Genomic DNA, 16,807 nt, shown 5'->3' on the forward strand with positions numbered 1-16,807 from the left:
GAGGGTTAGGCTACATAACATGGAGTAAGGGGACAGGGAGAGATTGTGGTCAGGGTTAGGCTACATAACATGGAGTAAGGGGACAGGGAGAGATTGTGGGCAGGGTTAGGCTACATAACATGGAGTAAGGGGACAGGGAGAGATTGTGGTGAGGGTTAGGCTACATAACATGGAGTTAGGGGACAGGGAGAGATTGTGGGGAGGGTTAGGCTACATAACATGGAGTTAGGGGACAGGGAGAGATTGTGGTCAGGGTTAGGCTACATAACATGGAGTTAGGGGACAGGGAGAGATTGTGGTCAGGGTTAGGCTACATAACATGGAGTTAGGGGACAGGGAGAGATTGTGGGGAGGGTTAGGCTACATAACATGGAGTAAGGGGACAGGGAGAGATTGTGGGGAGGGTTAGGCTACATAACATGGAGTTAGGGGACAGGGAGAGATTGTGGTCAGGGTTAGGCTACATAACATGGAGTTAGGGGACAGGGAGAGATTGTGGTCAGGGTTAGGCTACATTACATGGAGTTAGGGGACAGGGAGAGATTGTGGGGAGGGTTAGGCTACATAACATGGAGTTAGGGGACAGGGAGAGATTGTGGGGAGGGTTAGGCTACATAACATGGAGTTAGGGGACAGGGAGAGATTGTGGGGAGGGTTAGGCTACATAACATGGAGTAAGGGGACAGGGAGAGATTGTGGTCAGGGTTAGGCTACATAACATGGAGTTAGGGGACAGGGAGAGATTGTAGTCAGAGTTAGGCTACATAACATGGAGTTAGGGGACAGGGAGAGATTGTGGTCAGGGTTAGGCTACATAACATGGAGTTAGGGGACAGGGAGAGATTGTGGTCAGGGTTAGGCTACATAACATGGAGTTAGGGGACAGGGAGGGATTGTGGTGAGGGTTAGGCTACATAACATGGAGTTAGGGGACAGGGAGAGATTGTGGTCAGGGTTAGGCTACATAACATGGAGTTAGGGGACAGGGAGAGATTGTGGGGAGGGTTAGGCTACATAACATGGAGTTAGGGGACAGGGAGAGATTGTAGTCAGAGTTAGGCTACATAACATGGAGTTAGGGGACAGGGAGAGATTGTGGTCAGGGTTAGGCTACATAACATGGAGTTAGGGGACAGGGAGAGATTGTGGTCAGGGTTAGGCTACATAACATGGAGTTAGGGGACAGGGAGGGATTGTGGTGAGGGTTAGGCTACATAACATGGAGTTAGGGGACAGGGAGAGATTGTGGTCAGGGTTAGGCTACATAACATGGAGTTAGGGGACAGGGAGAGATTGTGGTCAGGGTTAGGCTACATAACATGGAGTTAGGGGACAGGGAGAGATTGTAGTCAGAGTTAGGCTACATAACATGGAGTTAGGGGACAGGGAGAGATTGTGGTCAGGGTTAGGCTACATAACATGGAGTTAGGGGACAGGGAGAGATTGTGGTGAGGGTTAGGCTACATAACATGGAGTTAGGGGACAGGGAGAGATTGTGGTCAGGGTTAGGCTACATAACATGGAGTTAGGGGACAGGGAGAGATTGTGGTCAGGGTTAGGCTACATAACATGGAGTTAGGGGACAGGGAGAGATTGTGGTCAGGGTTAGGCTACATAACATGGAGTTAGGGGACAGGGAGAGATTGTGGTCAGGGTTAGGCTACATAACATGGAGTTAGGGGACAGGGAGAGATTGTGGTCAGGGTTAGGCTACATAACATAGCAGGTTTTGTAGAAGGTTGAGATACAGTACTCTAGTTAACTGTAGGTGACCTGACCAGGTACTACACCTTGGAGGCCCTCCAGCCACATATAAATTCTGTGTTATCTGTCACAGAGTCACCACCTGTATGACTGGACTAGTCTTTACGTCAGGTCTGTGAAACACAATCTGTGCTTGCTGTTCAGATTAAGACGGAAAACAAATCTACAATTTAATACACTGCATGACATCTTTCCCTGTCTAAATTTAAATAAACTTTTACCATGATCATAATGTATACAATTTTAGAAACTAAACTACCAGGCTTTAATACTATCTCCTGTTTTAATGCACATGTACTAGCCTCTACCTGATACCAATAAATGTATCCTAATGTACAAATCTATACTACCTTTGCATAATTTATAAGTTATAAAAAAAGACTCAAATACTTAGGTTGTTAATTGGAAAAATGTCAAAATGACTGATATAGCCTAAAGGCTTATCAGATATAAAAACAGTAATTATACACACTAAAATCTTCTATTGGCACAAAGTTGTGATAAGTTAGTCCTGTTACCGACAGTCTCTTATACAGGTAAAACAGAAAATCTGTTACCGACAGTCCCTTATACAGGTAATACAGAAAATCTGTTACCGACAGTCCCTTATACAGGTAAAACAGAAAATCTGTTACTGACAGTCCCTTATACAGGTAATACAGAAAATCTGTTACTGACAGTCCCTTATACAGGTAATACAGACAATCTGTTACCGACAGTCCCTTATACAGGTAATACAGAAAATCTGTTACTGACAGTCCCTTATACAGGTAATACAGACAATCTGTTACCGACAGTCCCTTATACAGGTAATACAGAAAATCTGTTACCGACAGTCCCTTATACAGGTAATACAGACAATCTGTTACCGACAGTCCCTTATACAGGTAATACAGAAAATCTGTTACCGACAGTCCCTTATACAGGTAATACAGAAAATCTGTTACCGACAGTCCCTTATACAGGTAATATAGAAAATCTGTTACCGACAGTCTCTTATACAGGTAATACAGAAAATCTGTTACCGACAGTCCCTTATACAGGTAATATAGAAAATCTGTTACCGACAGTCCCTTATACAGGTAATACAGAAAATCTGTTACTGACAGCCCCTTATACAGGTAATACAGAAAATCTAACAACTTGTTCAGCTGTATATGTTATTCTAGTGTACATGTTAGGTCTACAAAATCCTGAAAAAGTCATACAAAGACCTATTAATTATTTTGTAGATCATATATTAACGTTGCATATTGTTTGATAATTCCTTCTTAAAACATTCATGACATTGAATGAATTATAAGCCCAGGGGTCCAACAATTTTTACTCAAAGAGATAAACTTTTTACATGCAATGAAATCCTAAAATGGTTATTATTACCATTTGTCACTGAATTGCAATAGACAGAATTTGGACTGGTTTTCACAAACCATGGGCTTATTGGTGGAAAATATGGTACAATTATGTATACATGTAATTAGGTTCTGACTAACACAGTTATTGTACGTATGAGTTGACATCACTGCGACAAGTGATGACACAATTACACATTTACCTTGTACACTGAAATTGCACAGCCTTAAAAAGTTAAAGTTTATCTACATCATCAGTATGGTGGGATAATACTTTCATTTTATGTAATTTTATATACATAATTTTTGTGTAAACTTAACAATAGACCATAAATAAAAATACCACATAAAACTATTGTCATGTATACATTAGAAATACACTGTACAGGTAAATATGCAAATTAACATCCTTTACAGAAATACAGAAATACGAATGATCAGTTTGGGAGATGAAAGTTGTATTAGTGTTGCGCTGATAATCGAAAATAAGTAAAAAAAAAAAAAAAAAAAAAAAAAAGGAAAAAGAAAAGAAAACTAATCATCAATGACCATTTTCAATAGGCAATTAATCCTAAATTTCTGAAAGTGTTTGTAAATCTTCGGCTTTGCATATTTTTGTAATGTTACCAAACCAAGATCTTTAATATTTTACAGATCAATATGTTTTCAAGTAATCAAGGAAATTGAATACATGTATATTAACATGTACAACTGTAACATGTTAAATGCTTTGTTTGTGTTCAATATTAAAAATATTGATAACAAAGGCTAAGACGTGTAATAAATGTTTTGAGATGTAAATATATTTTCTACAAAAGGGTAATTCTGTGCTAAATTTAGAAAACCAATAATATAAATATAATTATAATCAATCGATTTTGAGTTTCCGATTATCGATTCTGAAAGTAAAACTGGTTCCCATCACTACCTTGTATAATACTCTAGATCTACACATCTGTAGATAGGTTGAGGACATCCACTAGCATCTAATTTGATTTGTGACTCTACAACTCCTTTACCTTCATCACTGTAGCTATAGGAGACAAGACAATAAGATCTATGGAAGTCTATGGAAGTCACATATCACTAATTCGTCCCATCAGGATATAAACATGTATACCTATCTTTAATTACCTGTATCAGTATTGTCGTACATGAGGATGATGGCGTCAACTTTGTATACATTGTAGATTAGACAATAACAAAGAACAACACATGACTACCTGGTATGGAAAACAGGGCACTTAAAGAAATGATAAATCTTGGTCCCTGTGATCTTGATTGAAATGGCAATCTAATTCATCTCCAGAGTTGCAAATAATCTTCTTAATATATATTGATATACACTGTACATCACAGAAGCATACAAGACGTTAGACATTTGAATATTATACAGATAATATGAACGTCACAAAATATAGACATGGATATTCAAATATTATACAGACAATATTAACGTCACAAAATATACACAGCTCACAACAATGCAAACAAGACATCAGACAATAACATTTTATAAAACAAATTATGCAAATATCAGAACAAATATCTTTATAGAACACCATTTTAGGCCAAGAGACCAAATAATTTGCAGAAACTTGTATGATGTATGTCCAGTGATCATGATGTACCATAAAACTTTGGGAGATTCTTGGACAAACTGTCTAAATACATTTATTATAGTGACTTTATATTAATTAATTACACAGCCACTCTAATGACAATGGAATGTAACATTTAAATGGTGGCAGTGACCACATTACCCTGCATACATCATACACAGTATAATACCATAAGGATGCTTTATATTATAAATATCAAATAACAATACAGAAAATATAAATAGTTTAAAATGTGTATTCTTGGAAACTTTTGCCTCAGGGAATTTTCACCCTATGAGTATGACATAAAATTATGTTTTTATGTTTTTGACCAATTAACCATATGTGAAGTATTTCAGTAGGTAGAAGTGGAACTTTTTCTCTTCTGATTCTGTGAAAATAGCAAATTAACAAAGGCAAAAGTTTCCCAGTATACAGTATAACTTTGTAAGATCTGATGAACAGAAGCTTACATGTGACCAGACCAAGTTTTATGCATAGGAATGAATATGATTTAGCAAGTGTCAACTTCATTAATATGTAATTAATTAGATATTAACATATAATCATTGTAAATTATTACAGATTTCATTGCACTGCAATCTCTTAAAATTGAACAAAACAAAGTTATTCAATATGACTAACACCATGTTATAAAATAACAAGCTACATTTCCTTGACAAAGATGCACTATATATTCTATCACATTTGTCTAAACACATATCTCATTGTTGAGATAGTCACGACGTATCACAGTCTTGACACACCCAAAACACCAGCGAGCAGACGGCATCTCTAGATTTTCCATTGACTCGATTTCCAGAATTTTCTTACTCAGGTCGATCACCTTGACGTTCTTCAAGATATTATTGTCGGGTGTCTTGCCTCCCACTAGTAAAATCTTGCCTCTGTACTGAATGACTTCAAAGTGATGTTGGCTGAAGTTTGGAAGTCGAAACCTGAGTTTGCCCAAAGTCTGAATAGAAGCTTCTGAAGAAGTAGAAGAGCATGGTTCAGTATCAGAAACACTTGTATCGGAGTTGGAAGAATCCAGCCGGCCACGAGGAGATGATGCATGAAGAAGATTATTCATGTGTGTTGGGTCCTTGAACTGAAGTACTCGTCCATCTGGAGCCAACACGTACACATTTGTATCCAAGGACACAGTCCGAGTCAGTCTACAGGTGAAGGGGAGGTCACCGATGATGGTACATGTCCTCATTCGGGAGTCAAAGCACTGGACAGAGTTAGAGTCTTTGTCCGACTCTGTGATGCCACCGAATACAAACACCTTCTCTCCAATGACTGAGGCAGAGGTAGACCTCACACCTAGGACTAAGTCACCAGCATTGGTCCACTTCTCTGTCTGAAGACTGAACTCTTCGATACTTGTAATTGCTGGAGCACGTCCATCCCGGCCTCCGATCACAAAGATAGAGTCAGTGACTGCTACCATGACATGGCCACAGCGGCCATTACACAGAGAGGCACACACTTCCCACTGATTTTTGTGTGTTTTGTACTCTGCCATACCCTGGAGTTTCAGCCATCCTCCAGATATAAACAACCTGTCTGCATACGTGCAGGCAGCAAACTCATAACCAGGGTCATATGGGAGAGAGGGAAGATAGAACCATTTGTGCTGCTGAAAACTGAAACACAGAACTTCCTTAGTGGTTTGGTAGCGAGGTGTTGTAGATAGAAGCCCTCCTATCACCACCAACACATCATCCTTTGACCCGTTCTGTCGACAGCTCGCCTGAGGTGATGTGAAGTCTTGGCGACGAGAAACACATGTGTGGTACCTCAGTGCATCTAACAGAGATCGCATACATCTGGAATCAGTCTTGATATAGGGATTTTTGTCCATGAGATTAAAGAGGTAGTCGCTGGAGACTAGGGGGAGGTGTAGACTTGCCAAGATCTCATGCAGCTTCTCCTGCCTGGCCTCTGTACTGTGGTCAATCCACTGCATAGCCACATCACACACAAACTCCTCACTGGGGGAGTTTAGGTCATCACTACTGATGATACTGACAAGTTCATCTGCATCTAGATTAGGAAAATCTTCTGTTGTAGATATCACCGGGAAATTTTCTAAAATGGTTATCCACACTTTGTCTGCTAGTTTCATCCTGTTGTGTGCTTTAGCAATCTTCCATATTCCTATACAATTTTCATAGGATGCTTGGGCAAGTAGAAACTCCTCACAACGCTCTTGTAGACACGGAATCTGCATCAGAGAAGCTGCTTGGAAAACTTTTTCTACATTAAGTTCACAAACAACATTTTCACCAGTGTATATGTACTGTAAGACACTATCAAAGATGTCCTGGTCTATGTCATGTAGTGTCACAAGGTTGTCCAGGTTCTCACGCATGTCATGTGAAAACATAGCCTCGAAGTAGGGCGAAACAGCACCGAGGACGACTTTGTGGCACAGGAAGCGTCGCTCTCCGACCTCCACTGTCACGTCCGAGTGCTGACCACTTGCTAGCATGGCCTCCATGCCAGAAGATAAGATGGACAGGTATTTCAGTTTGCCTTCCATTACCTGTAAAAGGATAAAAGTCATCTTGTTAGCTTGGTCTAGTGATAAACATGTATAGAATGTACATTATGATCAACATAATTAAGAATAATTATTAAGTTAAAATTATGTGAAATACTTTTGAAAATACACTGATGATGACAATGAGGGTTCAACAGATATATAGTATATGATAAGAGTGTAAGTCGGGATATACATGGATGTCTATATAACCTAGGGAGGATGAGGATGAGGAAAATTTAAAACGCCTATGCCAAACACCCCCCCCCCCCCCCCCCCCCCCCCCCCCCCCCCCCCATCGAAAATCTTATCCCCGAAAGATTGCAAAATTTGCTATAATCATTTCATTTTCCGAAATTTTGGCCCCCAGACCCCTTGCCAAAGTATGTATGTACTTACACTGGCTATATGGGAACAAGGTAACAAACCACACTCCAACTGTAGAGATAGTCACATGGATACAAATACCAACAATGACCCAAAATGGCAACTAACGAGAGATTTTAAATAAACTAAAAAGTATTTTTCAACACATAAGTACATTTAAAATCAAAATTGACAGACAAATAATCTATTGAGTTATATAAATGCACTGCAGACTCTTCAATAAAACTCTTTCATCTATTTTATCACCATGCAAAGTCAATTAGCAACACCTCATGCTATTGAATATCTATGTCAATTTGTTGGGTGTCACTCCGTTTCATAGACCATGACTGGACACATTTCGTTGAAATAGTGATATTCAGTCAAGCTTGTCTAAAAGTCTGATCATTAAACACAGTGTAAGCAATCATTTGGTTTGGTCTGATTTGTTTAATGTCCTATCAACAGCTTAGGTCATCTAAGGACAGCCTCCTGTGCGTGCAATATATGCATGTGTGTGGTGGTTGCGTATGTATGTTTTGGGAGGCTGCGGTATGTTTGTGTGAAGCCTCCTTCAGGCTTGTGATAGTCAGGAACTTTTGCCGATTTATAGTGCTACTTCACCGAGGCATACTGCCGAAGACACCCAGCAGGACACCTCATCCGGTCACATTTTACTGACAATGGGTGAACCAGTCGTCCCACTCCTAATATGCTGAGTGCCAATGCAAGTATAGGAGTAGAAACTTTTTTAAAGGCTCTGGTATGTCTCGGCCAGGGGACACTTCTGAACCCAAATCCAAATCCTTAAGCTTCATCACAGGGGCGAATGCTCAACTCGAGGCCAAAAGTGAGGCATTGTCAAGGGAGACATTAGGTAAAAGAGAGTTGTTCAGAAAGAAGAGAAAAGATCAGATCCAAAATTTAGTCGCCCCTTACGATCACGCAATGGGGGCAGCAGGTACAATTCTGACGCCCTATAGCTACCTGCAGGGCAAGTAAGCAAACAAATCAACTGACATTTTCCCTTTAACATAAATCAGCCACAACTAATATCTGTGGTATATATAGATCTGCGTCATACAGTAGATCTGTGTCATACAGTAGATCTGTGTCATACAGTAGATCTGTGTCATATAGTAGATCTGTGTCATACAGTAGATCTGTGTCATACAGTATATATCTGTGTCATACAGTAGATCTGTGTTATACATGTGTCATACAGTAGATCTGTCATACAGTAGATATTTCATACAGTATATATCTGTGTCATACAGTAGATCTGTGTCATACAGTATATATCTGTGTCACACAGTAGATCTGTGTCATACAGATCTGTGTCATACAGTAGATCTGTGTCATACAGTATATATCTGTGTCATACAGTAGATCTGTCATACAGTAGATCTGTGTCATACATTACAGTATATATATGTGTCATACAGTAGATCTGTCATACAGTAGATCTGTGTCATACAGTAGATCTGTGTCATACAGTAGATATCTGTGTCATACAGTAGATATCTGCGTCATACAGTAGATCTGTGTCATACAGTATATATCTGTGTCATACAGTAGATATGTGTCATACAGTAGATCTGTGTCATACAGTATATATCTGTGTCATACAGGAGATGTGTCATACAGCTGTATATCTGTGTCATACAGTAGATATCTGTCATACAGTAGATCTGTGTCATACAGTACTAGTATATATGTGTCATACAGTATATATCTGTGTCATACAGTAAATCTGTGTCATACAGTAGATCTGTGTCATACAGTATATATGTCATACAGTAGATCTGTGTCATACAGTATATATCTGTGTCATACAGTAGATATCTGTGTCACACAGTAGATCTGTCATACAGTAGATCTGTGTCATACAGTAGATCTGTGTCATACAGTATATCTGTGTCATACAGTATATATGTGTCATACAGTAGATCTGTGTCACACAGTATATATCTGTGTCATACAGTAGATATCTGTGTCACACAGTAGATCTGTCATACAGTATATATCTGTGTCATACAGTAGATGTGTCATACAGTAGATCTGTCATACAGTAGATCTGTGTTATACAGTAGATCTGTGTCATACAGTAGATATCTGTGTCATACAGTATATATATCTGTGTTATACAGTAGATCTGTGTCATACAGTATATATCTGTGTCATACAGTATATATCTGTGTTATACAGTAGATCTGTCATACAGTATATATCTGTGTCATGCACACAGTATATATCTGTGTCATGCACACAGTATATATCTGTGTCATACAGTATATATCTGTGTCATACAGTAGATATCTGTGTCATACAGTAGATATCTGTGTCATACAGTAGATCTGTCACACAGTATATATCTGTCATACAGTAGATATGTGTCATACAGTAAATCTGTGTCATACAGTAGATCTGTCATACAGTAGATATCTGTGTCATACAGTTTATATCCGTGTCATACAGTAGATCTGTGTAATACAGTAGATATCTGTGTCATACAGTAGATATCTGTGTCATACAGTAGATCTGTGTCATACAGTAGATATATGTGTCATACAGTATATATCTGTGTCATACAGTATATCTGTCATACAGTAGATATGTGTCATACAGTAGATCTGTGTCATACAGTAGATATGTGTCATACAGTAGATCTGTGTCATACAGTAGATCTGTGTCATACAGTATATATCTGTCATACAGTAGTATATCTGTGTCATACAGTAGATCTGTCATACAGTAGACCTGTGTCATACAGTAGATATATGTGTCATACAGTAGATATGTGTCATACAGTAGATATCTGTGTCATACAGTAGATCTGTGTCATACAGTACTAGTATATATCTGTGTCATACAGTAGATATCAGTGTCATACAGTAGATCTGTGTCATACAGTACTAGTATATATCTGTGTCATACAGTAGATATGTGTCATACAGTAGACCTGTGTCATACAGTAGATATCTGTGTCATACAGTAGATCTGTGTCATACAGTAAATATCTGTGTCATACAGTAGATCTGTGTCATACAGTAGATATCTGTGTCATACAGTAAATCTGTATCAAAAAGTAGATCTATTTCATGGAGTTTATCGGTGTCAAAAATCAACAGATTTATATATGGCCTATAATGAATCATTAACAGTGTGATGTAAATAATTTCTATAAAGTTACCCGAGTCATGAACATTATATCCTTTCCAAAACTTCATTGTAATTAAGGGGATATAACTTTGGTTAAAAATCAGTCTGCAACCTCAAAAATTGAGACTTTGTAATTGTTGTATTTAAAGTAGTTTCACCAAATATGTGATTGTAGATTGTGTGAAGTCTGCAGAGAGACAGATACAATGTATCGTCTTCAATAACAGGTTCAGAAAAACTCATGAAAATGCTGTCTGATGGATGAAAACCTGGTGAAATATTGCAAAAGCTGTCGGTTTTGATGTCCAGATTTATTAAGAGCCCAGGTCGCATTCTGCACATTGTACTTGTATTCAGCCATCATAATTTACCATTAAATCCTGTATTAAGATTGGTCACCATTCATCAGTTACACCGACATCAGGCATACCATGCATACTCAAGTGCCTCAATTTTGTCTGCATAAATTATGCAGCAGCAGTTTTGCTATTACTTTACTATTATTTTTTGGGGGAAAAAATCAGATGATCTCATGACTTATGTTCTGATTTGCATGCATGCTGCCTTCAAATTGTGCGGAGTCTCACAATTTGAACATTAATTACAAACAAACTACGCAGTAGCAGTTTTACTACAATAAATGTATATTATTTTTTTTTTTAAATCAAATAATCATGTGACCGACGTTCTGATTTGTGCACCTCACGATGACATGAAACTAAAAGCAAATTACTTGGTATACATAATATATAGTCATGGGTGAAATTCACTTCTACATGGTTGTTCTTTATATATCTATTACTTTAGATGAAATATTTATTAATTTCAGCCATATTTTATGTCCATTAAAAGCGGGTTTTATGGCAGTATCCGTATCGGTAAGGACATATACATAGACAATGAATCTTTCAATATAGATCATGATAAATCATGAATACTCTGAGTCTTCATTAATTAATCATATTTTATCTTCTCCAATTTAAAATTATATTTATTAATCATTATATATAGGACAGCTTGAACCAGAATCAATTTCAATTTGAGGTGATTGAGTATATGGTGTAATTACAAGTAACAAATTATATCCTGACCGTGCTTGGGCTCGAACCAATGTAGCAACACTAAACGAAGATGGACTCCAACAGGTTCACACAAATTTCCACCAGCCAGAGCTAGTATGGAAAACAACACTCTACGTATACTTTCATCTTTATCCTCAGACAACCCCAGTTCTTTACAATACTCCCAATGATGCCCTCCTCGAGTGTCTCAGCTTTGCATTTGGTTAGACACAAAGACACATACAACAGCACCAGATTTGAAATAGTGAAGCTTATGAGTAACAAAAAATATCCAATCTTCATTGGGACTTGAAGTAGTGACCTATCACTGTAAGTTTACATGTACATATGGAAGATGACCTATATGCACTATCAGTATCACCACTAGGCTAAAAGGACATTCCTATTGTCTCTTAACATTTTAAATCTGATCTCCCATTTATTCATTGGTATCATTTAAACATTCCCCGATTAAAAGTTATTCAATGAACAGAAAGAACAGCTAGATGTGACAATTGCATCCACATTTATCTCGCCACCAGTATATCTATATTGGCTGATCGAAATCTCAATAGTCATAAATAAATACAAAATTGTAGATTGTATATAATACTGGTATACTCTATTTTATAGGAAGACTAATGAAAAATATTCTGCCCACATGGGGCTCGAATTAGTGACCTCTCACTCTCTTCAGGTTGGAGAAAACTGCCATTTTCAGCTATATAGCTGATTTCAGCTACTCTAGCTAAACATAGCTACTAGCGATAGCTGGATTCGGCTACTTCAAAACAATTTACCTGTTGACGTGTCAAATACACAAAGTCGCACGTGCACCGCAAAATGATCCGGCAGCCACCCTACCAGACACAGTATTTAAACAACTTTCATGAATATGAATAAAATTTTTTAAAAAAACCGACATCGTTATGTTCGTGAAAGTTGTTTAAATACTGTGTCTGGTAGGGTGGCATACCCGATCATTTTGCGGCGCACATGCGACTTTGTGTATTTGACACGTCAACAGAAATCAGCTATATAGCTGAAAATGGCAGATTTCCCCAACCTGCTGTTAGCATGCATGTGCACCCTACCATTAGGTTAAAGGTAAATTTCTGCTAGTGTGAACTAGGGACATATGCATACTGAGTATGACTATGTCCCCATCTGATTTTGTACTATATATACTAGGTGACCTCATTATTATATACTATATCCATTTTTACACTACTCCCTCATTCAAAAAGTTTTTAACTCCAAAGACAACTGCAAGTAAGTCTTACTGAGGCACCAAACTACATGTATACCAAAAATATGTAATATATGAAAAATATCTTGCCAATGTCCAGGCTCAAACTAGTGACCTCTCACTACTGATGCAGAAATCCTACCACTAGTATAGGTTAAAGGGAAATTCCTGCAAGTCTGTCCAGCTAGTAGGCCAGTAAGATGACCTATAATATATTTTACATTATAGGCCTTCAGAACTCGAGGTAATTCATTTAAAGTTTGGCAAGCTCTGATCATGTACACTAATATTTGACAAGCTAAGCACACAGGCCTATATGTTATGTAATACCGCTGCTCTTTTGCGTTACTTGAGCGTGTATCAGAGCATTGATCAGATTAAATTGAACCCATGTTTTTCATTGAACCTAATTTGTTTTGTGAACTACCCTCACCTGCTGGTCATGGATCAGTAACCACCCCACGGCGCATAAAGTACGCTATATAGTTCCAAGTTGTTTAATATTTTGGCTACAAGATATGTGTTATTTACAGTTAACGTGTTTTGCACCTTACCCGAGATATTGATAACAGAGGTTCGTAAGTGATCAGGCAAATATATATATTTATTATAATCACAAAAGATTGCGCAACAAAAACACTTAAATCACAGGTCAGTCAGCTGTTCGTTCTTTGTCGTCGTCAACAAATTCAATGAGTACAGACCTGGGTTATATTTTTCTCCACTACGTCGTTACCTACCTGTACGTTTGATCGTTGAGGTTCCATCCATACAAATACTCCGCCTATAGCTGGCTGTCACAATCCAAGTCTTTTATGTCATCTCGCGGATTTCAATTAAATTTTAATGAGGAAGGAACTCCGCACATTTCCGTACGTTTCCAAAACATCACCAGTGTCTAACAAACGCTTGAATAAGATATACTACAACAAAACACAGCAGAGATCATGACTAAGTCTACTGTGGCGGGAAAAATAACTTGAAACCGTTGACATAATATTTACGGAGTGCCGTTTTACTTTTTTATTCCAATTTAGTGGTATCACTTAGTCCTTTTAGTGATGTCAGATAATCATTAGGGATATCACCTATTTAAATGTTGACTTGCGGCAGGTTTTAATTGTACATAGTGATATACAGGGTCGCTGGTTCGATCCCCGGTGGAGGCACACTACTCTTTCCTGTTACAGACTAAAAGCTCACTAGATGGAAGTAAAAAGTAAAGCGGTGCCCATAGGCCTACAATATATCTCATTGTCATTCAATAACCTGACAGCTAAGTTTGATTTGTATCCAACAAGGCATTTCAAATACATCAATACGATGTTTTAGGAAACTACAAAATACATCAAGTCCGCGCTAACAGGCATGTAAAAGCTGTTAATGCGGCCACTATCACTTAATTAGCTGACGGAGCATGCTTCTTTAGCTCAGGAGGTAGAGCTGTGGCTTATCACTGCGCCGGAGACCCGGGTTCGATTCTTGTCTGGGCACTCGACAGTAATGTGGTTTTCCTGTTCTTTCACAGACACATTAATTTATAATGCACAGCGTAAAATAAAATGAAGGAAAAGAAATAATAGGTAAGGTCCTTTCTGGAGAAATTATATTTATAGTCTGTATATTGTGTAGATTTCTACGCAAATCTATACATGCAGTATCTACCTATACTATCTATCAGACTGCCTTAGTATGAAAGGCCGTTTGTTATGTCAAAAACGAGATCAACTGACGCGCTTTAGGACTTTTAACGCGTTAATGATAGTTTGTCCTCTACACTTCCAACCAAATCCTTCAAAAACTAGGTAGTTAGACCACATCTTATTTGGTTTCATATGCAATTTTGAAATTGAAAAGTTAAAACGTGGCACTTTAATTGCCTGCAAGGAAGATGACTGAACTTAACATGCTCCATGTTTTCTCATTCATTATATATCTGCTCCCCCACTCCCTCTTCTTTTCTCAAATATTAAATGATGTAAACATTTAAATGTTGTTGTATTCGTTCTTTTCCTATGGTGACAGCACCTAAGAAACGAATATTCAAGGACCAGGAGAAGGATAATCAAGGCACAGGATGTGATGGACAATTGTACAAGCAGTGAGCTTAGAATAGCGATCAGTAATAACTTCTGTCGTCGGCGTAAAGATCACATACATTTTGTGATAATATGCTTATCAAAACCTACCTGTTTGTCTTTCCATAGATTGAATATACACCGGGTGATACCGGAAGTTACGAATCCGACGGGGAGTATCTACCCGAAGGGGGTAAGGACATGGCTGGGGTATGTTTTATAGTGATACATGGCATTTTAACATACTCTCTGAAATATGATGATGCCCACGGAATTCTACGCTACTCCTTTATACATATCAGAAATTCGTTAATCTCATAACCTTGCCGTGTTTGATTGATGCTCAATATTATGCAGCTGCTCTACTGTCAAACGACGAATTTGCTATGATTTTTGTCAAAAATACCCAATAATCGCGATCAAAACACGATGGACAGAGTTTTGGTATTAAACATTGACTACAATAAACTATTAGTAATCAACAATTTGTTTGGATTACAGCTATAAAGTACCTTAATTGGCTAATTATAATGACACGAAAAAATTCCGACGGGGAAAATCTCTCTCCAATATCTGAATCCGACGGGGAATATCAGTACACAAAGTCGCGACTATGTGATACTTAAGCATTGAGCTTCTTTCATTTGGAAGTTAAGGGCTGATGAATGCCAACTGCACAAAGGCAGCAAGAAGCGCTAGCGCACTTCATTAAATTTGCCTTTGCCGGAAAGATGGCATCGCCCGATTCCTCCGAAAATGCGTTATTGCAATTTTTGTACTCAAATTGAAAACGAATATCATTTCCTTATGGAATGTCTCTTATACTCAGAAATTAGGTCATTTTTTTTTTTTTTGTATAGGAAATATTATGTTAGACCTAATGTGTTTAAATTTATATATGTTATGACATCAGAGAACTGTACAAGCATTCAAAACCTGGCCATGTATATTTACAAAGCAAATGAAATACTGTTTAAGAGACATATGAAATTACGTGTACCGGTTTATTATCATTCGCTTACTTTATGGTAATACTGTTTTTCATGTTTTAACATTCCTCGTAAATACTGCGACGAAATGTTTCATTTATCAGTGTATCAGTGTTATTGGCTGAAATCGTATGCAAGTAGTATTATATCTATAACTGTTCCTACTGAGTATTAATCCTAGTCATTGTTTAGCCTATCAATAACAAAGGATTCATTGGCAGCAGGTCATATGATAGTACTTTTTTACGACCAGCTGGGATGGGGAACCCAGTCCGTCTCCGAGGCGAAGGTTATCTTTTATCAAATTAATTAATAACAGCTTGTTATTCAATTAATTTGCAACAGTTATGTTTGAAGAATTTAAGTAATATTTTTATTGTACCCGCATATACAATATTGTCTAATAACTGGGCTACTGTAATTATGTATAGCTATTCCTCAACCGACTTACTTCAAATGATTCATATAAAAAGAAATGAAGGGTCAAATCAAGGTATTGTAATTGGCGTTTGCTCGACATTCATAGTTTTCACAGGTCTTTGAATCCAGCATCAGTTCGCTTTGATATTTTGCACATAAAAAAAAAAGATTTTCAAATTCAGGCTATTCCCAATACCTTGTCAAATAAGTATTT

At 37.8% G+C, this 16,807-nt stretch overlaps 1 protein-coding gene across 1 annotated transcript; it reads right to left on the reverse strand.

The window, feature by feature from the left end:
• On the reverse strand, positions 1 to 14,607 carry LOC117338405 (kelch-like protein 24). The gene is made up of 2 exons (XM_033899757.1): positions 13,847 to 14,607; positions 1 to 7,271 (listed from the first exon to the last, which is right to left on the reverse strand). The coding sequence occupies exons 1-2, from the start codon at positions 13,871 to 13,873 to the stop codon at positions 5,430 to 5,432; spliced, it is 1,869 nt and encodes a 622-aa protein (XP_033755648.1). The 5' UTR covers positions 13,874 to 14,607; the 3' UTR covers positions 1 to 5,429.
• Between the last annotated feature and the right edge of the window lie 2,200 nt (positions 14,608 to 16,807).

This window comes from Pecten maximus, chromosome 11, assembly GCF_902652985.1.
Source record: "Pecten maximus chromosome 11, xPecMax1.1, whole genome shotgun sequence".
In the NCBI taxonomy this organism is placed as follows: domain Eukaryota; kingdom Metazoa; phylum Mollusca; class Bivalvia; order Pectinida; family Pectinidae; genus Pecten; species Pecten maximus.